The 25,170-nt window shown below is 30.0% G+C and overlaps 13 protein-coding genes across 13 annotated transcripts; 2 read left to right on the top strand and 11 right to left on the bottom strand. All coding sequences in view use genetic code 12, as the record gives it.

Moving 5' to 3' along the window:
- Nucleotides 1-311: 311 nt before the first annotated feature.
- DBP2 (DEAD-box ATP-dependent RNA helicase) lies at nucleotides 312-2,973 on the top strand. Its single transcript, XM_064882121.1, has 2 exons — nucleotides 312-1,634; nucleotides 2,496-2,973. Exons 1-2 carry the CDS (start codon nucleotides 329-331, stop codon nucleotides 2,858-2,860), a joined length of 1,671 nt encoding a protein of 556 aa, XP_064737077.1. The 5' UTR covers nucleotides 312-328; the 3' UTR covers nucleotides 2,861-2,973.
- A 778-nt stretch (nucleotides 2,974-3,751) lies between these two features.
- On the top strand, nucleotides 3,752-6,367 carry CHO2 (phosphatidylethanolamine N-methyltransferase; the record flags this gene model as incomplete). The annotated part of the gene is made up of 1 exon (XM_064883034.1): nucleotides 3,752-6,367. One exon carries the CDS (start codon nucleotides 3,752-3,754, stop codon nucleotides 6,365-6,367), a length of 2,616 nt encoding a protein of 871 aa, XP_064737076.1.
- Nucleotides 6,368-6,432: 65 nt separating this feature from the next.
- Nucleotides 6,433-7,564, bottom strand: RJT21DRAFT_121502 (exosome non-catalytic core subunit). Its single transcript, XM_064882120.1, has one exon. The coding sequence runs from the start codon at nucleotides 7,343-7,345 to the stop codon at nucleotides 6,443-6,445; it is 903 nt and encodes a 300-aa protein (XP_064737075.1). The 5' UTR covers nucleotides 7,346-7,564; the 3' UTR covers nucleotides 6,433-6,442.
- A 73-nt stretch (nucleotides 7,565-7,637) lies between these two features.
- Nucleotides 7,638-10,969, bottom strand: ASG1 (Asg1p). Its single transcript, XM_064882119.1, has one exon. It carries the CDS (start codon nucleotides 10,625-10,627, stop codon nucleotides 7,712-7,714), a length of 2,916 nt encoding a protein of 971 aa, XP_064737074.1. The 5' UTR covers nucleotides 10,628-10,969; the 3' UTR covers nucleotides 7,638-7,711.
- Nucleotides 10,970-11,137: 168 nt separating this feature from the next.
- On the bottom strand, nucleotides 11,138-12,151 carry RIB1 (GTP cyclohydrolase II; the record flags this gene model as incomplete). Its single annotated transcript, XM_064885526.1, has 1 exon — nucleotides 11,138-12,151. One exon carries the CDS (start codon nucleotides 12,149-12,151, stop codon nucleotides 11,138-11,140), a length of 1,014 nt encoding a protein of 337 aa, XP_064737073.1.
- Nucleotides 12,152-12,619: 468 nt separating this feature from the next.
- RJT21DRAFT_114999 (peptidase family M48-domain-containing protein) lies at nucleotides 12,620-13,936 on the bottom strand (the record flags this gene model as incomplete). The annotated part of the gene is made up of 1 exon (XM_064880306.1): nucleotides 12,620-13,936. The coding sequence occupies one exon, from the start codon at nucleotides 13,934-13,936 to the stop codon at nucleotides 12,620-12,622; it is 1,317 nt and encodes a 438-aa protein (XP_064737072.1).
- A 161-nt stretch (nucleotides 13,937-14,097) lies between these two features.
- On the bottom strand, nucleotides 14,098-15,810 carry RJT21DRAFT_45042 (M48 family metallopeptidase). The gene is made up of 2 exons (XM_064884623.1): nucleotides 15,634-15,810; nucleotides 14,098-15,578 (listed from the first exon to the last, which is right to left on the bottom strand). The coding sequence occupies exons 1-2, from the start codon at nucleotides 15,646-15,648 to the stop codon at nucleotides 14,259-14,261; spliced, it is 1,335 nt and encodes a 444-aa protein (XP_064737071.1). The 5' UTR covers nucleotides 15,649-15,810; the 3' UTR covers nucleotides 14,098-14,258.
- A 996-nt stretch (nucleotides 15,811-16,806) lies between these two features.
- On the bottom strand, nucleotides 16,807-17,301 carry RJT21DRAFT_114997 (uncharacterized protein; the record flags this gene model as incomplete). Its single annotated transcript, XM_064880305.1, has 1 exon — nucleotides 16,807-17,301. The coding sequence occupies one exon, from the start codon at nucleotides 17,299-17,301 to the stop codon at nucleotides 16,807-16,809; it is 495 nt and encodes a 164-aa protein (XP_064737070.1).
- A 144-nt stretch (nucleotides 17,302-17,445) lies between these two features.
- ERV1 (flavin-linked sulfhydryl oxidase) lies at nucleotides 17,446-18,485 on the bottom strand. Its single transcript, XM_064882118.1, has 2 exons — nucleotides 18,090-18,485; nucleotides 17,446-18,032 (listed from the first exon to the last, which is right to left on the bottom strand). Exons 1-2 carry the CDS (start codon nucleotides 18,203-18,205, stop codon nucleotides 17,534-17,536), a joined length of 615 nt encoding a protein of 204 aa, XP_064737069.1. The 5' UTR covers nucleotides 18,206-18,485; the 3' UTR covers nucleotides 17,446-17,533.
- A 111-nt stretch (nucleotides 18,486-18,596) lies between these two features.
- RJT21DRAFT_114995 (5'-deoxynucleotidase) lies at nucleotides 18,597-19,337 on the bottom strand (the record flags this gene model as incomplete). The annotated part of the gene is made up of 1 exon (XM_064880304.1): nucleotides 18,597-19,337. One exon carries the CDS (start codon nucleotides 19,335-19,337, stop codon nucleotides 18,597-18,599), a length of 741 nt encoding a protein of 246 aa, XP_064737068.1.
- Nucleotides 19,338-19,662: 325 nt separating this feature from the next.
- RPL28 (60S ribosomal protein uL15) lies at nucleotides 19,663-21,000 on the bottom strand. Its single transcript, XM_064884622.1, has 2 exons — nucleotides 20,726-21,000; nucleotides 19,663-20,265 (listed from the first exon to the last, which is right to left on the bottom strand). Exons 1-2 carry the CDS (start codon nucleotides 20,772-20,774, stop codon nucleotides 19,865-19,867), a joined length of 450 nt encoding a protein of 149 aa, XP_064737067.1. The 5' UTR covers nucleotides 20,775-21,000; the 3' UTR covers nucleotides 19,663-19,864.
- Nucleotides 21,001-21,120: 120 nt separating this feature from the next.
- Nucleotides 21,121-22,868, bottom strand: HGT18 (Hgt18p). Its single transcript, XM_064882117.1, has one exon. It carries the CDS (start codon nucleotides 22,716-22,718, stop codon nucleotides 21,228-21,230), a length of 1,491 nt encoding a protein of 496 aa, XP_064737066.1. The 5' UTR covers nucleotides 22,719-22,868; the 3' UTR covers nucleotides 21,121-21,227.
- ZCF11 (Zcf11p) lies at nucleotides 22,715-25,012 on the bottom strand. The gene is made up of 2 exons (XM_064879856.1): nucleotides 24,860-25,012; nucleotides 22,715-24,777 (listed from the first exon to the last, which is right to left on the bottom strand). The coding sequence occupies exons 1-2, from the start codon at nucleotides 24,923-24,925 to the stop codon at nucleotides 23,080-23,082; spliced, it is 1,764 nt and encodes a 587-aa protein (XP_064737065.1). The 5' UTR covers nucleotides 24,926-25,012; the 3' UTR covers nucleotides 22,715-23,079.
- Between the last annotated feature and the right edge of the window lie 158 nt (nucleotides 25,013-25,170).

The raw sequence follows: 25,170 nt of genomic DNA, 5'->3' as shown, positions 1-25,170 counted from the left end.
CTAAAGTTCTATATAATAGATCTATATGAACAAGATAACGCTTTAGTGTATTTGTAAGATAAGCAAACAAAACTAAACTAATTCAACTACAACTACAACTAGTACTAGTACTACAACTTCAAAATATAACTAATCTAGTAGTAAAAAATTTCAACCCTAGTAGCACGAATCTGCACGCATTTACCCAATTAGGAAGTCTAAACAAGTTTTCTTTTTTTTTATTACGCATCGTATAAAAAAATTTTCAAATTCATCCCCTAAATTCCTTATCTGTAACACTTCTTCTTCTTCTTCTTCTTCTTTAGCAATTAATAAGAATATACTAAAGATGTCTTATAATAGTGATAATCGTGGAGGTTACGACCGTGGTGGATATGTCAACAATAACCGTGGAGCTGACAGAAGTTATGGTGAAAGAGGTTACGGAGGTAACGGTGGTAGATTTGATAGAAATGGTGGTAATGGTGGTAGTCGTGGATTTGGTGGTGGTCGTGGTGGATTCGGTGGTCGTGGAGGTTTCCAACAACAAAGAAATGAATTGGTTGCTCCAAATTGGGATTTAGAAACTTTACCAGTCTTTGAAAAGAACTTTTATGAAGAACATCCAGATGTTAAGAATCGTTCTGATGCTGATATTGCTGCTTTCAGAAGAAAGAATGAAATGAGTATTATTGGTGAAGATATTCCTCACCCAATTACCACTTTTGAAGAAGCTGGTTTCCCAGATTATGTTTTAACTGAATTAACTGCTCAAGGTTTCCCATCTCCAACTGCTATTCAATGTCAAGGTTGGCCAATGGCTTTAAGTGGTAGAGATATGGTTGGTATTGCTGCCACTGGTTCAGGTAAAACTTTATCTTATTGTTTACCAGGTATTGTCCATATTAATGCTCAACCTTTATTAAGTCAAGGTGATGGTCCAATTGTTTTAGTTTTAGCTCCTACCAGAGAATTAGCTGTTCAAATTGAACAAGAATGTTCTAAATTTGGTAAATCATCAAGAATTAGAAATACTTGTGTTTATGGTGGTGCTCCAAAGGGTGAACAAATTAGAGCTTTAGCCAGAGGTGTTGAAATTTGTATTGCCACTCCAGGTAGATTAATTGATATGTTAGAAATGGGTAAGACTAACTTGAAGAGAGTTACTTACTTAGTTTTGGATGAAGCCGATAGAATGTTAGATATGGGTTTTGAACCTCAAATTAGAAAGATTGTTGATCAAATTAGACCTGATCGTCAAACTTTAATGTGGTCTGCTACTTGGCCAAAGGAAGTTCAAGCTTTAGCTAATGATTATTTAGTTGATCCAATTCAAGTTACTATTGGTTCTTTAGAATTGGCTGCATCTCACACCATTACTCAATTAGTTGAAGTTATCACTGAATATGAAAAACGTGACAGATTAGTTAAACATTTAGAATCAGCTACTGCTGATCAAGCCGCTAAAGTTTTAGTATTCTCTTCTACTAAGAGAAGTTGTGATGAAATCACTTCTTACTTAAGAAGTGATGGATGGCCTGCATTAGCCATTCATGGTGATAAACAACAAAGTGAAAGAGATTGGGTTTTAAACGAATTCAAGAATGGTAAATCTCCTATTATGATTGCAACTGATGTTGCTGCTAGAGGTATTGGTATGTATTTTACATTTTAATTTTCATTACTAACGATTTTATTTTTTATTTAGTTATTGTTTGGGTTTTCTGGGGAGTTTTACGATATTATTTTTATCTTTTTATTAAGATAATTGGGATTATTTTTGGGATATGGTTTTTTTTACAGCACAGTCTAATAGTAAAAATATGAAACAAAAGTCTTGCCCTTGAATAGAAGGGCCGTTGCTGATAAGTTAATAAGAAGTGCTGGACATTTCTATATTAACAATATGAAGCATCGATAAAAGCCTCAAAAGACTTTGAAGAAGGTTTTTTTAAAAGTTATCTTCATTTTAATGGAAAGCTTGTTTGAAAGTGTGTTCGTACAATGTTTAGATCTCATTTCTAGCTTCAATTATTCCTTGTTTGTAAATGTTAAGTTATAGAAGATTGATTTATAGGGTGATTCCTTTAATATCTTCTTGAGATAAGCTTACTTTAAGGAATAATTTAGAGGCTATTTGATTTTAAAATAGTGCCATTATATTCTTCGTGATGAAGAGATTTATAAGGCATGGATTATTTTATATGAGATTGGATGATATTGTATATATGTCTTTCTTTGTATCAGCTTTTCAATAGATGAACCGATATTTCCTTCTATGTTTCATCTCCGATAAGGAGTTTTTCACTAATATTAAACATCAATTAACTTTAATTGTTTAATATTCTTTGTGATTTGTAGACTGTGATTCGTATTAATCTCTTAACTTTCTGTAATCGTATCATTTGATAGACTCCTTGGCAAGATCATAAGTAATTAAATTGATTGGATTAAAATCAAGTAAAGATTTGTTTTATTTTAAAAAAGACTTTATACTAACTTAAAATTTATTATAGATGTTAAAGGTATAACATATGTTATCAACTACGATATGCCAGGTAATATTGAAGATTATGTTCATAGAATTGGTAGAACTGGTAGAGGTGGTGCCACTGGTACTGCTGTATCATTCTTTACCGATAAGAATTTCAAATTAGGTACTGATTTATGTAAAATCATGAGAGAAGCTAAACAAACTATTCCACCAGAATTACAAAGATTTGACAGAGGTGGATATGGATCTCATATCAGATACGGTCAAGGACGTGGAGGACGTGGAGGTCGTGGAGGCCGTGGTGGTCGTGGAGGTCGTGGTGGATATGGTGGTGGTAGATACCAATCTGGATCCAACACTGCTCCACTTTCCAACCGTCGTTTTTAAGGATTAGAATATAGAGAAATTATTTATTATCGGTTGATTTGTGCCACTTAGTATAGTATAGTGTAAAATAGTTTAGAATAGCTAATAATTAATTTATGCAATAATTGTGAGAAGCAGAAGCAGTGTAGAGTAGAGTTAGTAATGGTTAATAAGTTAGTAGATAGTTAATTAATTCAGAGTTTGCAGCTATCCAGTAACAGTAACAGTTGTTGCAGAAACTCGTGCCGCCAAATTGCACCGCCACGACCCAGGCATAATCGGACCAAACACCCAAAGTGCATGTGATTTTTTCTCGTCCTAGAACGGAAATACGATAAACTCACACGAGCCAACAATTTATAGTAATTTTTCAGATTCAAAGTATATCGAATTTAGTTCTTTTTCTGATTCGATAAGTTAGCTTAGTTCTTATTAAAGTAGTAAGTAACAAATAACTTGTACTAAATTGGTGTAGATCAATTCACGAGGTAATCCTATCTTTCCCCACAATAATTGCTATCTTCATCAGTGCACAAAACGAGTGAATCTATTACCATAGTTAATTCACTCTATTCCTACTATTAGTTGTACTAGATAAATCTTTTTTTATTTTATTTACAACTACAGCTATTAACTAGTAGAAATATTGCAAGACAGCGCAATCAATCAACTATTCACAGATTATCACAATTGTATACTTTCGCTATATCTTATTGTCTAAAATAAGCATAATATAATTTTTTATTATACTACTAAGTAACAAAACACGTGATTTTCCCCATACAAAATATCACGAGAGACTCAAACTCGAATATGTCATCATCATCTTCAACTACTTCATCTATTGCCAGTTTGTCGTCTTCAACTACTACTACTGCTAGAAAGTCAAAGAAAAACTTAAGTACTTCTAAAATGACTACTGAGAGTACCCTTCAACAGGATATCTCTGAAAAACTGGGACCAAAGGGAATAACTTTTAGTGGTTCAACCTTTATTGTCCCTGAAACCCAGGATATGGTTAAGACTTTATTTGATCCAACAGTTAAAAAATCAAATTTAGAATTAATCATATTAGTTTGTTTATTTGCAAATTTATCAGTATTTTATTTTATTAAAGATAATTCTATAAGAATTAATATTTTTATTTATTTTTATATCTTTTGGAGATTATCTTATAATTTTGGTATTGGTTATTTATTATATAATCAATCTAATCATAATAGATTAGTTGAATGGTCAAAAAATTTAAAATTATTTGATCCTAATTCAACTTCATTCCTTTCAAAATTTATTCAAGCAGAAATCAAATCTCAAAGAGGTTCAAAATATGATCTTTATTCATATCCAATAGAATTTAATACTTGGTTAATCTTTAGAAAAGTTGTTGATTTAATTTTAATGCTGGATTTTGTAACTTTTATCTTAGTATTTTATACTTGTGCTATAAATAATAATAATCAATTTATTCATAATCAAGATAATTTATTAATTTATTCAAGATTAATTATTGGTGCTGGATTAATTTTATTTAATTTATGGGTAAAAGTTAATGCTCATAATACTATTAAGGATTATGCTTGGTATTGGGGTGATTTCTTTTTCCGTCAAATTAATAATGAAGAATTAATATTTGATGGAGTATTTGAAATGTTCCCTCATCCAATGTATTCTGTTGGTTATATTGGTTATTATGGTTTCGCATTAATTGCAAAATCTTATACAGTATTAATTATTGCAATCTTTGGACATTTCTTACAAATGGTATTTTTACATTATATTGAAAATCCTCATATTGATAAAATTTATGGACCATCTAAAAGTGAAATTAGTTTAATTAAATTATTAAAATTAAAAGATTTAAAAAATTTTGATTATTTAAAACCTTTAGTTGGTTTATATAATTTTAATTGGCTTAGAGGTTCAGATTTTGTAAATATTGTATTGGTTATTACTTATGGATTAATTATTCCTGCTTTTGCAAGTGCATCAAATAATTTAGTTTGGAAATTTGGTTCATTTAAATTAGATGTAGTATTTTTATTAGCAGTGGCAATAAAATTATTTGAATCTATTTCAATTAATGTTTTATTAACTTTACAAAGTCATTCAAAAGTATTTACTAAATGGTTCTTAGCTAATGGTATTCCATTAGAAAAGTCTTTAAGTAATTGGTCAGTTATTTATAATACATTAATTAATCTTACTTATTCATCATTATTTGGAGTTAATTTATATTATTATTTACAAGGTGGAAATAATGATTTATTATTAAGTGATTGGTTATATCTTCGAATTTTCGTAGGAATTATACTTATTTTTACTCAAGTTTGGATAAATTCTTCAATTATAGATCTGATTGGTTATTTTGGTTGGTTCTATGGAGATTTCTTTATTCCAAAATCTCAAAGTAGTCTGATACATTTAACTAAAGCAGGAGTTTATCGTTATTTAAATAATCCTGAACAAATCTTTGGAGTTTGTGGAGTTATGGGAGTTTTCATTATGATTCCTTCAATTGAAAATTTAGTATGTTGTGGATTATGGATTCTTAATAATTTTTTTAGAATTAATTTTATTGAAAGAGCTCATATGATTAAAATTTATGGAGAAAATGAAGTCTTACAAGATTCAGGAGTTACTAAGACATTTAAGAAACATTTATTACCAGAAGCTATTCAAAGAAGATTTAGTAATGATAATGGAGAAGAATCTAAAAAAATCAGAAGAAAGAGTTCTTCCATGAGTATTACTGAATCATTAGATAATTTTATTAAAGAATTAAAAACTTCTTCTACTAAACTTTCAAATCAAAAGTTAATTGAATTATCTCAGAATCTTTCATTTGAAAATTCCGATTATAAATTAGAAATTAATGGATTAAAATCTGATTCCAAATCTGGAAATAAAAGATATTTACCAAAGTATACTACTGTTGGTAGTCCAATTGATATTAAATGGAATGCTCCAAAGAATAGTTTTTCAACTAGAGATTGGATTGGAGTTTATAAGATTGTTCAAACTGCTTATTCTCGTAATAAAACATTAATTTCTTCATCTGGTCGTTGGACTTGGTGTACTTCCAATAGTGGTTCATATACTTTTGGAGGTGATAAATTATTTTGGGAAGAAGGACTTTATGAATTCAGATATCACTTAAATGATACCCATGATGTTGCATATATCTCAGAACCATTTGAAATTAGAATTCCAAAAGTTTCAGTACCTGTAGCTGGTATTGAATTAGAAAAATTTGCATCTAATTTAAAATCAGTTATTTTTGATAAAGTTATTCAACTTGATTCTATTGATGAAATTATTTCTAGTGCTGCTAATAAAACTGATAGTATTTTTGAAGTTTATCATTTATTAAGTAGTTTAATCTCCAAATCTACTGATGTAAAGATTAATTCTAAAATCTTTTTGGATTATGATGAAACTGATGGTTTAACTATTAGAAAATTAAGTAAGAAACTTTTTGATATTAGAAGAGTCTTGGAAGAATTATCTACCAAAGATTCTACTTATTAAATATATCATTTATATAAGTTATATATTAGTATAGAATTTAAAAATACATTATTCCTGGCTATATTTGCTATATATTTACTGTAAACTATCTATTAAGAAGGAGTTTATGTTAGCTCTTATTTTCTTAGACATATCATTACATCCATTTATTACTTTAGTAACTAAATCTTGATCAATATCTCCACCTTCTACCCATATACCTACAAGTTGATCATTATTTAAATTCATAAAACTGGCAACTCCCAATACATTTTCTTCATTTTGATCATCTTGTTCATCTTGTTCATTTTGTTCATCTTCTATTTGACCTCGAGGATCAATAATTATATCACCAGATTTATTGGATTTAACAATTCCACTAGTAACTATATCTTTAACTTCTACATTAGCATCTACTAAAGCTACTGAAGCACAATTAACTATCCAATTAGTTAATCTCATTAATTTTTCATTTGAATTATAAGTTGGAGTTTCAGTAGCTACTATAGTTACAAATACATCAAAAGTTGATTTAGGATATTTTTCAAGAATTATTGAAGGTAATAAAGCAGTTTCAACATAAGAAGATATCTTATGTTCAATAGTTGTTAACCCAGTTCTACCATTAGCATTTGTATTTGAATTTGAATTATTAAATTGATTATTGGTATTAAATAATTCATCACCTGGTTGAGATATATAAGGTAAAAATTTACATTCAACTGAAAATGATGCTCGATCAATGAAAGATCCTCTAATTGGTCTAGGACCAAACACCAGAACTTCAATAACATTATTTCCAACTTCTAAATATGCTGATCCATTAGCATTTTCAATAATTCCTGTCTTTAAGAAGAAATTTTCAATATCATTCTTATTAGATGATGATGATGATGATATGCCAGTTTGAGGAGTAGATTTCGATCCATTGATTTCTGATGATATACCTATATTCGGTATCACTGTATTCAAAGGTCCAAGTAATCTTCTTCTATCCATTATGGCTGGTGTTATGTATATATATGGATGTATGTATATAGTGTGGTGATAATTTGAGTGTGATGAGGTTGGATGTTAAGTATGCTCACCAAAAAAAAGGTACAGAACAGAAAAAGTAGAAAAGCAGAAAAGTAGAAAAGTAGAAAAGTACGTAATAGAAAAGAATTATAGTACATAGTAATGTCTTTTACATTATACTAATACATACTTACAGTATACCAATACATACTTACAGTATAGTAATAAGTATTTACAGTTGTAAATTATATATTATTAATAAATTACTTATATTCACAGTACATATAGAGACATGATTCGTAGCTAGTTAGACATTGTAAAATTACATTAATAAATATACAAAGGAATTTAACCTTTGAAATCACTGTAAACTGAGCTGTAAGGGTCTAAAAAATCTAAATTATTAGGATCACCTAAACTAGAGAAATCAAATGAATCAAGATTCAAATTAGATAATTGACCTGCTGGTTCACCTAAAGGTCCAGGAATTTGAGGTGGATTAGTTGAAACATTTGAATCAGATACTTGAGTTGTTGTAACCCCTCCTCCTCCTCCTGAAGTGGATGATGATCTTTCGGCATTCTTTTCTAACATATAAGGTGGAAGAATTCTTCCAAATATTTGTGCATCTAATTTATCAAATGGTCCTGGCATATAATTACTTTTAAAATCATCTCGATTATTAGATGTAGCATTTTGACCAGTTTGTTGTTGTTCATCATCAATTAATGGTAATGATTGACTTTCAGATGATGTATTCCCAATAAGTTCAGCTGTTTGTTCAGGAGTTTCAGTCTTAAGAAATGAAATCCCACTACCTGATCCTTTCCTACCTTGTGAAGTCTTATTAGCAAGTGAACTTGCTTCAAAAGTTGCTAAACTTGCATCAGTAAATAATTGTCCTAATGATTGATTTTTATCTCGAGCATAAGCTCCAAAGTCTTGCGCCGTTGGTGGTTTATTATTTGTATCAAATTTATTAATTTTATCAAAATTAACAAAGGTACTTTTAATAGCTGCATTACCAGGAGTTGATTCTGATTTTCCTGGAGTTGCACTTGATGGTGATTGACTTAATATATTAGTTCTAAATCTTGAAGAATTAGCTGTTCTTCTATTTAATTGTTCAAATAATGTATTTAAAATATTATAAATTCTAGTAGATGCACTAGAACTATTCTTTAAATGATCTAATAATCTTCTACCTACTTCAATATCTTTTTTAATCATATCAATATTTAAATCATCATCAAATAGTACTCCAACATAATTAGCTCCACTTTGAAAATTTGGATTATTAGGATTATTATTATGATAATTAGCAAAATGGAAATAATAAATTAAACATGCAATTGAAAAAAATATAGTATACATTGAAAACCAATAAGTTCCAACCAAAAGATTTTTTGCAATCATTTTATCGGCTAATTTAACTACTAAACGAGCAACTTTAATACAATTTCTACCTCTAATTAATGATCTTGGATCAGAATTTTGACTATTAGTTTGAACTCCTCCTCCATCACTAATAAAATGTATAAATGGACGATAAAGCATAATTTGACAATTTAAAAAGGCAAGATGTAAATAATAATTAGCCAATAAATATCTTTCGGGAATATTATTACCTACATTATAATCATTTGGATCAGTAGGTTTTAATTCTGCTGGTAAATTATCTAACCAAGTTTTTAATTCAAGTTCAAGTTCAGTAACTTTAACATGAATACTATCAGTAGTTAATAATGGAGTATTATTTTGTTTAACTTTAATTGGATATAATTTCTTAACTATATGAGATAAAATTAACATTAATTTTGTATGTTGATTTGCGCATCCTGAAGAACTTAAACGTCCTTCTTGTTTATCCAGAAGATATTCATTTCTTGTAATATTTTCATCATCTAATTCTGTTGGTAATTCTTGATCAAATTCATCTTCATTAAGTGATCTTGGTAATCCTAATAAAGAATTAATATAAATATCCATTTTATAAATTGTATAAAATAATCTCTTTCTTGTATCAACTTCAATTGGATCTAATTTACGTCTTGAATTTTGAAATATCAGTAAATTACGATGTAAACCTTCCTTTAATGCACTTCTAAGTGCTATACCAATATATGAATAACAAGTTGATAATCTTGCTGAACATTGTAAATACATAATCATCATAACAATTGTTTGAATTGAATTAATATCTCCTACATTACTTATATCAATTAATTTTCTTGCCTCTAAGAAATATTTAAATCCTTCATCTTCTAAATTTTCATTATGACTTGGTGAACTATTATCATTTGTTTTAGAGAATAATGATCCACAAGCTAAAATTGAATATAAAAATGGTAAGAATTTTTGTTGTCTATCACCATAATTATAAGGATCAAGAGAATATAATAAATCAACTTCTTCTAATAACAGAGGACGATGATAAAACCTGAATAATACACAAGCTTTATTCCAAGTTGTATAAATTAATTGTAAGGCAATTTCTTTACTTGGTAAATATAATTTAATTTCTTTTCCAAGTGATAAATCATCATTTGACAGAACTGATGATTGTCGATCATGAGAATTAATTGCAATTGGTGACAGCATTGAAGTTGGTTCTAAATATAATTCAGAAATTTCATTTAATGATTGAGTTCCATGTTTAGAATCTACATATTGATGAGCTCTTTGAAATCTTTCAACATCAAAATTAAAATTTAAATCAAAAACATTTAATTTTAATTTTGGTAAAAGAGTATTTATAATATTTTGACAAGCAATTAAATTTCTATTAGGAAACATATCACTTGATAAAGTTGAATTTGAAGCTGCTGCTGCAGCTGCTGCAGCTGCTAATACTGTTGCTGATGGTTGAGCAGGAATTGGTATACCACTATTCTTTTTATTTCTTATATTTGGTTGATCATAAGTACATTTAAATGAATAAACAGTACAATGAATACAAGGTTGTTTACCATCACATTTAACTTTCTTTTGTCGACAATTATCACAAGCTCTGGTAACTCTTCTCCTTTTATTTTCGGCTAATGTTGAACTATTAACATTTGGAGTTGGAGGAAATTGAGATATTGAAGATATACTACTTGAACCATCCTTTGACATTGAAGTCGAATCTATTGATGAAACTGGAGGATAATTATGAATATTGGCTGATGAAAATAAGGTCGTATCTGATAAAGTTGTTGGAGTTATCGAGACATCGGAGTTGGACGGAATTGTGCTCTCGTCATTAATTTCTCTTTTAACCATGATAATTAGTTGGTTATACCTATTGGGGTGGAGGGAGGGGGATTATTAATTGAATACGATAGAAATTTAATGAATGGTGGAAAATGAGCAGATTACAACTGGTGATAACTCTTCAATGATATCAACCAGTTTGTTCTATAAAAAGTATGAGCACAACTTAAACACTAGATTGTTCAGACAAGAATGTTCAGACAATTCCAACTATAACTTATTCAAACTGTAATAACTGAAAATTTAACTACTTCTCCAGTTTTTGGGTATTGTCTTGGCCGTTCCCGTTCTGTCTGATTTTTTCTATGTCCCAACTAATTTGTCAGAAGCTTATTTGAGATAAAAAAAAAATGAGAACTCCGTATTATCTTCCTAATCGGGATCGTATACAGACATTAATATTATTACTTTAACTATAAATATAACTATTACTATTACTACTAAATTTTATAAACAATATAAAAATTACATATAAGTATATATATATATATATGTATATAGATAGATAGAGTATATGATTTAGTTAATTTTAATGGGTTTCTCTAATAAATGTCCCATTCTTTCAATCTTAGTACTTAAATATCCTTCAATTTCTTTTGATTTAATTCCTTCATCTTGATTCTTCCATGCTAATGGTATCATTGGAACTCTTTCAGTAACTTTTACAAGTCTATTTTTACCTTCAACAGCAATAATTTTATCAGGATTATTAGTTAATAATTTAATATCTTCTAATCCTAAATCATATAAAATAGCTGTGGCTAATGAAAAATCTCGAGCATCAGCTGGATGTCTTAATAATAAATTAGCTTGAACTGTATCAGCTCCTAAATCTTGTAAATTATAAGCTTTTAATTTTTCTCCAAGTCCAATACCTCTACCTTCTTGTCTTAAATATACCATACATCCATGACCATTTAATCCCATTAATCTACCAGCTTCATCAAATTGTTCTCCACAATCACATCTTGCTGACCATGCAGTTTCTCCTGTATAACATTCACTATGAATACGTACAAGTATTGGTTCTCCACTATATGTAGTAGATGGTTCTCTAATTAAATCTCCATTATCATTAAATCTTAATTCTAATCCTGCCTTATCATCACGATCAGCTTGTAATCTACCAGGATATAATTTTCCAATATATGCACCTCGAGTCATACGATCTTGTTGAGATTCTCCATCTCTTCTTTTATATAAAGTCTTTGATCTAACATCTTCACCAAATACAATAGCTAAATGTTCTTTATTATCAATATTATTCAGATATAAATGTAAAAAGATTTCTGGACCTTGAGTAGTAGGAATTCTTGCTCTTGCTAAACAATTTACAATGGGTAAATTATCAGGTAAAGGTAATTGATTTCTTAATTCTTGAGATAATTGAGGTAAAGCAGTATTGGCATTATTAAGTATAGATGGTGTGGCAGATGGTGATATTATAGGTATATTATTAAAATCAGGTAATTTATTAGTAGTAGAAGGTATTGGACATTGAATCGGTTGAGTAGTGGAATTATCATTAGTCATTTCTGGATTAGACATTATATGATTTATATATTTCTTAAATTTATTAGTATTATGAATTTATTGATTATTATTTAGTTATTATGATTATTATATTTGAGCTATAGTATATACAAGTAATGACTCAAATAATGACTATACTGTTGTTAAAGCCCTTCGGAATATGTTACAATTATCGGTATATATACTATTCGGTAATGAAAATCTTCGACTCACTTTTTTTCCTCACTTAATTACTAAACCGAGTAGCCCCATACAAATAATACAAATAAATTACTAATAGAAATTCGGTTTGTAATTCCGAGCAGGAGAAAAACTAATTAAGCCGCCATAGTTAGTAATCTCGATGGAGTTACAAGGAAGAGGCTTTACAGTTTACGGTCATTTAATTAACTTATATATAGCTGCAAAATATTTGTTAATTAATTACAGAATGATTTGACTAAATTTGCTAGTTAATAGAAATAAGTTCTAATTTAGCTCATTCCTTTTTAATAAATCTAGTAAAATTTCGATACCAACTAATTGCTCCATCAAGCTAATATGATTCTTAAAATAAGTTGCATGTAACCAGTCCAGCTCTTTGGAATATAAATCTAACCCTAATGATTTGATCAGTGCAGTTCTAAAGAAACAGTAATATCCGAGATCTTCGGCATGTTTCTTTGCAAAATTTTCAAATCTTGTAACTAGTTGTTTAGTAATATGACGACTAAGTATTCTGTAGAACGAAAAGAGGTTATGAAATAAAATGTAACCGACTAAACCTGGAGCATCACTATCAAATCCAAATGCTTTTAGTAATGACTTATTTTTAACAAAACCCGTCGATAAGCAGATATATAATACTGAATCAGCAATTGCAAGAAGAACCAACTTATTAATATGACCATGTTTATAATGACCAAATAGTTGTGCCATATTAGCAAGAACTTCTTTATTTGAGCTAGTTTTAATTAAACTATCAAAGAGGACAATTTTCCTATTCCATGGTAATCCAGTAATGTAGGCGTTTTGGCGTGAAGTTTTTTTTGAGCTATCAATAACATATATGTCTCTTGATGAGAAACCATGTTTAGCTGCCAACTTTATGATTTCATTTCTTAAATTGCCTTGTTCCAAATGGTTGAATTTGAAAAACAATGGATCAATTAAACTTGGAGTAATACTGTAAATGAATATTATATATACAGTAACAAATGAAGTACCATAAATAACATAATTATCTCCACAGTAATCTATAATAACTCCTAAAGATAATGTCAAGATAGCCAGCAACAGATCACTAATGACAAGCAGTAAAATTTTGTCTCTAAGCCAAGATTTCCATTTGTACTTGTTCATACCTAACTCTGATAAAAATGTATAAATACAGTCCAAGCGAAATGATTCAAGATCGCTCCCCAAACGTTGAATACAATAAAATACTAAACATCGAACAACAAGAGAGTTGGTACTGACTGTTGGTAAGGCCCATGAAAATTTCGATAATATAAATCCACTAATAACCCAGAGGTAATATAAAACATTTATCGAGATACTGAGACAGCTTAAGATACATTTATTCAAATTTTTAACAAAGTTGGTTATCAAATCTAACCTAGCCTCGAGTCTATGACATTCGTAGAGATTCACAATAGGCTCTGATTTCAAAATTTTAGGTGGCGTTGGATTATTCAAGAGTTTATATCTATGAATTTCTGAATAATTATCAAATACAAATTTGCATATTAAAATACTAGAGGTAATGAGTTTCCAAGGAATTGAATCATTATCTAAGTAAGACATCAACTGGAACTGTTAATATAAATCATTCCCATAAATCAGTTGGATTATACTCACTGAGGATAAAGGACCCATGATCAGAATTGCACTCAGATGTATTATCTTCAAATAGTAAATTCTTTCTATGACAGTCAAATCCCTTGGGTTTTTATAGTTTTTTAGATTTTTTGCAGCACGCAACAGTAAACAAAAAATTACATAAAGATCATAATTGTTAATTATATATAACAAGTACCAGATATTTATTCAGTTAGAAATGTAATAACTATTTATTAAAGCAATTAGATTCTAGAAATAATATAAACTTTATACAAACAATGAAGAACTAATCTTTTTTAAGTGACTTATCTTCAACATAATCTATAGCAGTTAATCTCTCAACCAAGTCAGGATGATTTTGAAAATATGTTGAATACAACCAATCCAGATCGGTGGCCATTAAATTCAAACCTAATAATTTGATTAACCCGGATCTGAGACTAGAAGAATACCCAATATCTTTGGCATGTTTATCAGCCGTATATTCAAAACTTCTAACAAGCAAGTTACTAGCAAGTTGTTCAATCACTGAAAAAAAGTCAAAGACCTTCTCAAATAATATATAGCCAATAAACCCTGGAGTATTACCATCAAATCCAAATTCTTTAAGTAAGGACTCATTTCCGATCAATCCAGAGGATGAGTAGACCCACAATGCTGCGTCAGCGATACTAAAAATGGTTAACTTGTTAGTATGGCCATATTTGTAGTGCCCAAATTCATGTGCAACTATAGCAACAACTTCTTCATTAGAATGGTCGTTAATCAAAGTGTCAAAGAGAACGATTCTCTTATTCCATGGTAGACCGGTCAAGAAAGCGTTCGAATGAGAGCTCTTTGATGAGCCATCAATGACGTATAAATCTCTTGATGGGAAACCATGTTTTGCAGCCAATTCTTCAATTTCATCTCTCAACTTACCTTGCTCTAATGGAGTGAACTTGTAAAACAATGGTGAAAGGAGACTTGGAGATATAGTGAAAATGAATAAAATAAAAATAGCATAAAATGCAATACCATAAACAACATAATTATCTCCAAAATGATCTATAATAGCTCCTAAAGATAAAGTAAAAATTGACAGAAATATACTACTTATAATAAACAGAAGAAACTTATCCCTTGACCAAGATTTCAAAGTAAATTTGTTGAAGCCAAATTTCTCTTCTATAACAAAGGTCTGGTAGTAATCAAAGGGGAGCGAAATTAATAGATCCACCACCTTTTTAATACCAAAGAAAACAAGACCCTGAGCTATAAGTGAGTTACTGATGCTTATTGGTAAAACTGATGAAAGATTTAATAAAACATCACTACTGATAGACCAGTATTGATGTAATATATTATATTTAATACTAATAACATTAGATATTAATCTTCTCAAACTATTGACAAATTGAAATCTGAAATTAGTCTTAGTATAGTCCTGACTTTTTTGGAAAACATCTAAAGTTATTTCAGATTTCAAAGCTTTGGGAGGAGATGGATTACTCAAGACTTGGTATTGACGATATTTCAAATAATTCTCGAAAACGAATTTACCAATTGAAATACCAATGATGATAGATTTCCAAGGGATGGAATCATTATCTAAAAAGGATAAAGTCTACAATTGTTAATATTTACCATTTATCGCATTGCATCATTTATTTTATACTTACTTGCACGAAAGACATGTTTTGCAATTGATTTCTTGATGATACTCTGAAAAATTCTTTTCAATTCCAGCCACAGGTCTCCATATTTATATTAAATTTCAATTATAATCTTTAGCACATAGTATTCATAGCACACAATCCCTCGGTCCAGTGAACTGTATACTGAGCTGGTGATTCTGAGATTAAGGTTACTGATTAATTTACAATAGGTTTTGGGCAACAGACTGCAGTTCAACTTTAGCCATGTTTCTTAGCATAGAGCCGATAATCAAAACTATATAGAGCCGTGCCTTGAATGGATTTGATTTGCGCCTTTTTTTTGCGCTTAATTTATGTACCCCGTTTAGATATGTTTGCCGATTATACTATATTTGCGTTTATCAAGTAAGGAGTTAGAAAGTGATAAACTTATCTTTATATTAAACGTGTATTCATATATTCTAATTATAAATTTCCTATTTTGGAACCAGTACATTCGCAGGAATTTCAGGAAGTACACCATTCATGTTTTTATTCATACATCGGATAGGAAATGAATATACCAACCTACAGATATGTTATGAATCAATGACCAGAATTTTTATTAGGGGTAAGGGGTTTTTCTATATCTTCTAAAGTGTTGCCATGCAGATGTGAAATTCATAGTATATTGATTACGTGGCCTTATCACATAATCTTGATGATAAGTTGTAAGTATGAGCAATAATAAATGCACTGTGAATGTCGTTAGTTGTATTCAAGTCTGAGCCACCATATCTCTTTAGAAATACTACATCACATCGGTAAAAGCCATGGTTGCGGCTCATTGTACTATTATTACTACACCGAGTTATCTTTGCTTATTTACGCACTAATAAAACAGTCATACCGTCTGATGCTACCTACAATTATACCCACTGGTTGGAATATTCAAAGCTGTTTGGAAAAACTATATTTTCGTGAAAGAGTAAATCACTTCGTCTATAAAAATAAATCAGATAAATATGTTGTAGTTGTAATTCCAGGGGTCATCTTCGTGGACAATTAAACTTTAAAAGTACATTGACAGTCCCGTAAATTGGAAATAGTCGTAATCCTATTAGACTTGTCGATAACTTGTTGTAAGATTACAGCTACTTTCTTCACACTTCTCAGCAAGAAGTTTATCCTCTCAGACTCTGTAAAGTAGACTATAGGCTAATCAATGGTCTTTATCCATTCAATCAAGTCTTGTTCGCTGAAAGTTTTCAATTCAGGTACATACCTATCGATAGGTATTTGCTTCTTCAATAATAACAAAGCTGGTATTTTATCACCCACAACGTATTTCAAAAGTAGTTCGCGTCCTCCTGCTTCATCTGCTAATATATTAACCAAATAAATTTGTTTGTCTTTGAGAGGATACTTTTCTCTATTACTCAATATATCAAACAATGATTGAGTAACTTTGTTACATTCTTCTGTAGCATAAGTAAAGTTAAGTACGATTGGTTGATTTATTAAGATAATGTTAGATAATTCTTCATCGTTAGTCACATAGTTTTCAATGATTCTATTATCCGTTGTGAATTCTTGTGGCTTAGGTGGATATATCAATCTTTGTGAAGTAAACCATTTGAAGTTCAAGAAGAATGATCTTTTGAATGTCAAATGATTTATGGGAGTATTTCTGGATATGATTGGTCTGATCATTATATACTTATAGAAGTAATAAATCTATGATAATTCAAATGAGAAATTGTTCAAGTCAAGATGAAATTCATAGCAACATTGAAAAATTCCAGTGCTAGCTTCTCCACACAAAAATTTTATATACATTCAACTTTTATATTCAATGTTTTAGTTTACTTTTATGAGTTCTTATTCTATTTACAGTCTAAAGGATTATCGTATTATCTCTATATACAGTAATTTTTATTGATAATCAATTATCATCGTTATCCCAACCATTTTTCCATCTCTGTTTCCATAAATTACAATTAAATTTAGGCTTACCTAATTTAACATTTACCTCATTATGAGCTTCACATAACCATTTACCAAAATTATCTTGAGTTTCAACTTTAGGTTCATTCTTATCTATATATTTGACAAAGTCGTCTCGACAAAACCAGCACGGATAGAAATTTCCAAATAATTTAACAAATTGTTTTAAATCTTGTTGTTCCTTGGTGCTTGGATTCTCAGGATAAGTAGCAGCAATGGAATGTAATAATGTCCATGAGGATCTTCCCAATTCCAGAACATCTGGTGGATAATCTTTAGCATAACCTCCAGCTATCTTGTTAGATGTATCTACTGGAGATGCAATGGCTGATTCTGAAACTGTTTTGTTAGAAGTAGAAGGGGGCGGAGATGTTAACTTTGGTTTCATTCCAGCTGTAACAAATTGGAAGTCTTGTAAAGTATTACAAGTTCGACAACTACATGTAATGTTAGTATATTTGTTAATTTGACTAGCTGAGTAATACACTACTTACGGTTTACCATCTTTATCATAAACAATTTTACGACCAGTTACTCCAATTTGGGGCTTCTGGTCTGAATGTGAAGTGGATTCAACTTCTGCTGCAATAGGAGCAGTTGCACTTGGCATTTTAATTGGTGAATGGATGTTGTAGTATGTCTATATAAATGCAATGGCAATATTTCAAATTTATAGATGGCAGGTTATATGCACACCATTGACTTACTGCAAAATTTATGTTAATTCATATTAACTATTATTGTTCATATTGTTTTCGATGTTCTAGAAAAAGTGTAATAGTAGCTTGCTTAATTGAATCTTGTATAATGCTAAATAAGAAATAGTTACAATAATTATTAAGTAAGAATTTAAATATGTCGAATAATCTAAGTTTTTGACGAAATTGGTCGAAATTTGAGGGAAAAATGTTTGTGTATATTAATTAAAGATTTCTTTAGAATATATATGTATAAACTTTACAATAGAATATTAAAAATTATAGCTATAACTATGCAAGAAATTAAACTTGTGCAGATTGCAAATTTTGAATCAAGATTTTACGTTGAGCAATGACTTCATCACATAATTCGCCAATTTCGGGAGTAACAATGGCTGATCTACTATCATAAAACTCACCAAGATCATATTGAAGACCAAATTCTTGTTCATATTCCCAAGCTTGTTGAATCATTTCATACTTATCAATATCTTTAACATATCTTGCTTCTGTTGTTCTTATTTCTTCATAATCTAACCATAATTCAAGAATTTCTTCAGCATATTCAGGATTATAAGGTTTAATTAATGATGCTAAATAATTAATGGATTCTAATTCTCTTCTATGTTTTTCTTCTTTAGTAACACCACCAAATGGAGTAATATCACCAACCAAGGATTCGGCAATATCATGCACAATTGCCACTTTAACACATTTATTGAGATCAATATTTGAATTAGGAATTAACATTGCAATAATCGACATTCTATACATATGATCACTAATACTTTCCACTTTTCTAGGTGGAATACCTCTATCGAGCCAACCAGTTCTCTTTTGAGTCTTTAAAAGTCTTACAATTTGAATAAATGCTAATATATAGTTGATCCTTGCATTAGGATGATCTGGAATTAATAACTTTTTAATATTGGACGGTACAGCACTTTCTGCTGACCACCTTTTCTTAGCAGTAGCTCTTGTCCTAGAATTAGATCTACTACGAGGACTTTCTGGAGAAGTTGGAACTGTAGCTGCTGTTGACATATTTAATCTTGGAACTCTATTCAATACTGAGTACAATGGCAATATCGGCGATGACGACTTCAAAATTACTGACTCCACAAACCCTCTTCTTCCAATGCTATTTCTGGCAATGGTATTGATCATATATGTGTATTAATCTCTATAGTAATTAGTAAAGAACTAAGTGACTTATTATGATAGAGTAAACAGTTATACCGATAACTGCAAATTGCATATTAGAGAAATCGATCCGTTGGTAGATGAGTATATTAATTTGGGGAAAAACAAAACACGGGATCGCAGACATCCATACCGCAGTACATAAGCAAATTTTTCTCATTAAATAATTATATGGTACCTACTATTATTAACTACTACATTCAAAGTTATACTATTAAAACGTTATAATGATTATTATATTTTTTGGGTTATTTCTACTATACACTGTATTATCTCCTAAAGTTATTTAAAATAATATATATGACAAAAAAGGAGATAATATTTTAAGTATAATATAGATATGGAAGGGATGATTGTACAAATTTAAATTAAGCAACTAATTCAACAACACCACCAACAGCTCTGATCTTTTCTTCAGCTAATTTAGAAACGAATCTGGCCTTGACAATGACTGGGACTTCTGGTAATCTACCTTTACCTAAGACCTTACCGTAACCGTGAGCTAAGGTGTCAATGACTGGAGCAGCAGAAGCAGAGGCTGATTTTAAGTATTCATCTCTCTTTTCTTCTTCAACTAAAGTCCATAATTTGTCTAAGTTAATTTCTGGTCTCCAGAATTGGTTTTGTTGCTTGTGGAAGTATCTCATACCAACCTTACCGAAGTAACCTGGATGGTATTTATCTAAATTGGTTCTGTGATGATGTTGACCACCAGCCTTACCTCTACCACCGGGATGCTTTCTGTGCTTACCGACTCTACCTTTACCGGCTATAATTAATTTTTGTTAGTATTTCGTTTAAGTTATAGATAATTTTATCTATTATTATTGTCACATTACTGAGTTATTGATATAATTTATTCTTCATTCTACAAAACTCCTGTGATAGTCAGTGGATGATATTCTTATTTTAAATTCATATAGTAGTTTCTTAGTTTTGGTAGTAGTAAATTTCTAGTGTGGTTGAATGATACATTAAAATTTTCATTTATTGATGGTTTCTTTATAGATAGTACTACGCTGAGTTACCCTTGAATCAGAAAATGATTATGAGATAAATGTATTATACTAATGACTTTGATATTATAATGTGAATTATTAAACTTTTTTTATGATAATGTTTTACATATTCTTGACACTTATTTTATATGGTTCAATCTCCTCTATGAATGTGATAATATAATATTAGATAGGTTGATGGATTCACTCCGGATTCATTTGATTACATACCTGAGACATTACCTCTGTGTTTTCTGGTCTTAGTTAATCTGGTTGGCATTGTTGATGTTATAAACCTGGTTAACAGTGAAGTTGAAAGAAAGAAATCTATGTAAAACTGTCTTTGCTTAAATTGAAAATTGATAAATTTTTTCCTCTTCGTTTTCCATCCTCACTCACTCTGGTACATACAAAAAGTTTTAACTACGGGAAAAATTGTTAGTGCGGGTGTGTGTGCAGGACTGACACCATAATAAAAAAAGTTAACTATGGAGATATGTTTGTTAGGGCTGTGAACCCTAGACTAGACTGGAGGCACGTGAGAGAACCATAAATTAAATTTTTAAAAGTCCAGTTTTATTCAACTATTTTGTTTAGCACTTACATTTCCTAATGCGGTAATATGACTGTGAATCATCATTAGCAAAACATAGATTTATCAGCAACCTAAATAGTGATACTATATATATATATATATACATAATACGTATATAATTCACATTAATTAATTTACTTAATTATGGCCGAGCCAGACTTCTTCATATGAATGAAGTCCCTTGGTTTCTGGTATATACTTTTTAACAAACAAGTAACTGAGGATACACATAAATGTAAATATGAAATAAACCCCACCACCAATCCAAGAATTCTTTAATATTGGGAATATAAATCCTACTATAAATGTAGCCAACCAATTCATAGTTGTACCCCAACTTTGTGCCAGACCTTTAGCTTGAGGTTGAGTAACTTCTCCAACTAATAAGAATGGTATAGGACCCAATCCGATAGCAAAGAATGTAATATAGGTAAATGTACCAATTATTGATATTAAAGAATTGGAATATATTATTCCAATACCCATTAGAGTGGACAGAATTCCTAAAAACAGAACCGATATCAATAATAATGGTTTTCTACCCAATCTATCAACGATAGTTGCTGAAACAAATGTAACAACAACATTGACCACTGATATTAAACAATTAATAATAATAGAATGATTAGGGAAAATAGATATTAATACTGATACTCCATAAAAAATTATTGAATTAATACCATCAAATTGTTGAAAGATTAAAATACCTGTGGCAACAATCTTAGAATTATTATATTCGGGATTTACTAAATATTCTTTTAATGTAACTGCTGAAGATTCTGATTTTGGAATAGGTTCACCTTCTTCTAATGCTCCTCCTGAATCACTATCACCAGCCATTAAACCTCCACTTTCAGCACTTGAATTTGAGGTCTTCCAACTATTAACTTCATTAGTAGAATCACTATAACTTCCACCTCTCAATCTATGAAGAACAGTAAACGCCTGAGTATGATGACCATTATTTGATAACCAAACTGGAGATTCTTCAACATAAATTAATACTAAAATAAATGTTATCACTGAAAGTATAGTTCCCATAAATAATAATAATCTCCATGAATTATTGGTACTCCAAGATAAAGATAACAATTGAGTAAATAATATCCCGATATTAATACTGAATTGATTCATTGAACCTAATAAACCTTTAGAATTTGCAGGAGATATTTCATTAATTAATAAGGATGTTATAACAATAGCTGCACCAGCTCCTAAACCACAAACAAATCTTCCAAATAATAAAGCAAAATAATCATTACTAAGACCATTGATAGTAGAACCAAAGAAAAAGAATACACAATGTAATAAACTTGCTTTCTTTCTACCAATTGAATCAGCAATAGAACCTATATAAAGTGAACCAACTAATCCACCAATACTAAATATTGAAGTAACTAAACCAATTTGTTCAGGACCTAAAGGAATACATTGAACAAATCCATGTTGACCAAACCAAGAATGTTTATAAGCAACTTTACCAGGAACTGATCTACGACATGAAAGAACTAATTCGGGAGAATTTAATTCTGCCATATGATAACCAAATTGTAATGATCCTAAACATATAATTGCAACTGTAGTAATTAAGTTAGCCGTAAGACCGGACTTTGAACTTGGTGAAGCCATTAGGAATCACGCTTAATCCAGATAAATTCTATACAATAACCCAATACAATCAAATCAATCAAATAAATAAATTAAATTAAATTAAATTAAATAAAATAAAATTAAGTAAAATTAAATAAACTCAATAAATTCAAATCAAATCAAACACCGTATACTTTAACACAAATTAGGAAAACGTAATCTCGCACTATCAAATCCCAAATTAGCTTGCTGTGGGTGCCCCGTTCCATCCCCCACAAAAGGACTGTACAAATTGGCTGCGGAATATTTACTTTAAAGGGGACATAAAAAATATATATACAGTATACATATAAATGGGTCGTAACGTTTATTAATAGTACAAATATAATTAATAAGTAGTCTATATTATGGGTAAGAAATTTCCTATTATCATCATAGGTATACCAAATACATCTCTCTTTAAAGTCCACATACATCCAGTTCTAATTTTTACATCGGATTTAGGAGTTAATAAAGTACATTCAGTCATAGTTGCACCTAAGAAATCTCCAAAGGCAATTCTCAGAAATAATTGAAAATATTCTACAACTGATTTATCATCAAGTAATTCAACAATAAATTTTCGTTGTTTACCAACTAATTCTTCTTTTGGCCAACCAGTTAATACACAAAATTCATTTCCAACATATGCAATCTCTCCTGTTCTTCTCCAAACAATTGTAGGAGTTCCACTAACTCTAATAAAATTATCATAAGTTAATAAAGTTCTTTGAAAACATTGTTCCATAAATATAAGATCTCCTTCTTTTAAAGAATTTGTACATGCAATAAATGATGGTCTATATGTAGCCATACTTTCTGCCATTTTAACTAACATTGGTTTAGGAAATCTTTTTCTTAAATAAGCAATTAATGAATGATAACCTGGAGTATATGAAAATGGTTTTTTAACTTTAGCATAAATTTCTTCTGGTTCTTTAAAGAAACTTTCATATTCTTCCTTTGAATAATGGGAATCTTCAGGAACTATCCCAATAGTAAATGATAATGCCAGTTTAGAATTTCTCTCAAAATAAACAGCTGGATCACTCAGTTTCATAACATTTATAGCAGTAATTACATCAGGATAAAGCAGAATATGATCTCCATCTGTAGGTCCAAGAAAATATTGATTAATAGATTCATCACATTTAGGATATCGAGGATGATCATAAATTTTACTGGCATTTACGGAAATTCTTGATTGAGTTTTATCATTGGGAGATGGAGTTTGTGAAGGTCCAGAAATATATGGTGATATGGGTTGAAGGCTAGCAGATTTTGGTAAATAATGAATATCATTAGGAGAATTAGCACTTTTACGATTAACATTATTTGATGCACTTGTACTTAAAGTATGTGGAGATAAAGCAGGAGATAAAGTTATTGAATTTGGAGTTCCTTCATTTGAGGTAGCTGAATGAGCTACATGCATGAAATTATCTTGAAGTATACTAGATAAGGTAGAATATTCTAGATCAGCAGCTGAAGAAAGGAAATTAGTTCTTCTAGATTTTGGTGGGACATTTTGTAATGAATTTTGATTATTTTGAGGATATGCATTTGATGATTGAGGTGGTACCGGAAGGGGCATATTTGATTGGATATGTTCGGACTTAACTTGTCCATTACTCGGTTGCGGTATTATTTGTTGAGGAACTTGATTTACTTGTTGAACTTGTACTTGAACTTGAGATAATTGTGGTTGAGGTAATTCCTGATCATAACTACTTGAAGAATATAAGAAATCTGATCCTGTTCCCATACCATAATTAGATGGCATAGTTGCGCTATGTTGAAAAGTTGTTGCTTGGAATCTTCCTGGATCATTATTTAATCCAATTATATTAGAATTATCTATAGTTGTTGTATGCTTTAAATGATTAGGTTTTAAAGCATTATTAGGAACATCAGCCAAATACTTCTTTCTCTTTCGGGGTGCATCTTCACAAGATTTCTCAAGTCCTCTTTGAATGCATCTCTTACATGGCCGACTGGTGTCACATGTCATATGTGCCTTATGACAATGATTACATGCTCTTGAAGTTTTCTTACGTTTCTATATTTTTAATTTAGTTAGTAACGGAACGGATCTCCACCTTAAAAAATATATATATATAATTACTTATATCTATACATACCGGTTTAGAATCCGAGGGAATATCTTCGGATGAAGCACTCTTGAATTCTGACTCTCTCTCACTCATTGGTACTGCACAAATGTCACCCTTCTAATAATAATCAATAGTCATATAACTGATCATTAACTGTTAGGAATTCCAATATAGTTTTACTGTTACTCCGATACTTGAACCCACAAATTTGTATGCGCAATACGACCAAACAATTATCCTAATTAGGTGAGAAATTGAGAAAAATGCGGGTCACGTGATATTCTCCAAATTACATAGTATTGAAATTTTTTTTACTCTTACTCTTACTATAGTAAGAT

The sequence above is a fragment of the Scheffersomyces amazonensis genome (genome assembly GCF_036850825.1).
Source record: "Scheffersomyces amazonensis strain UFMG-HMD-26.3 chromosome Unknown RJT21scaffold_5, whole genome shotgun sequence".
In the NCBI taxonomy this organism is placed as follows: domain Eukaryota; kingdom Fungi; phylum Ascomycota; class Pichiomycetes; order Serinales; family Debaryomycetaceae; genus Scheffersomyces; species Scheffersomyces amazonensis.
The sequence above is the reverse complement of the archived record's forward strand: the minus strand, read 5'-3'. Positions and strand labels throughout refer to the sequence as shown.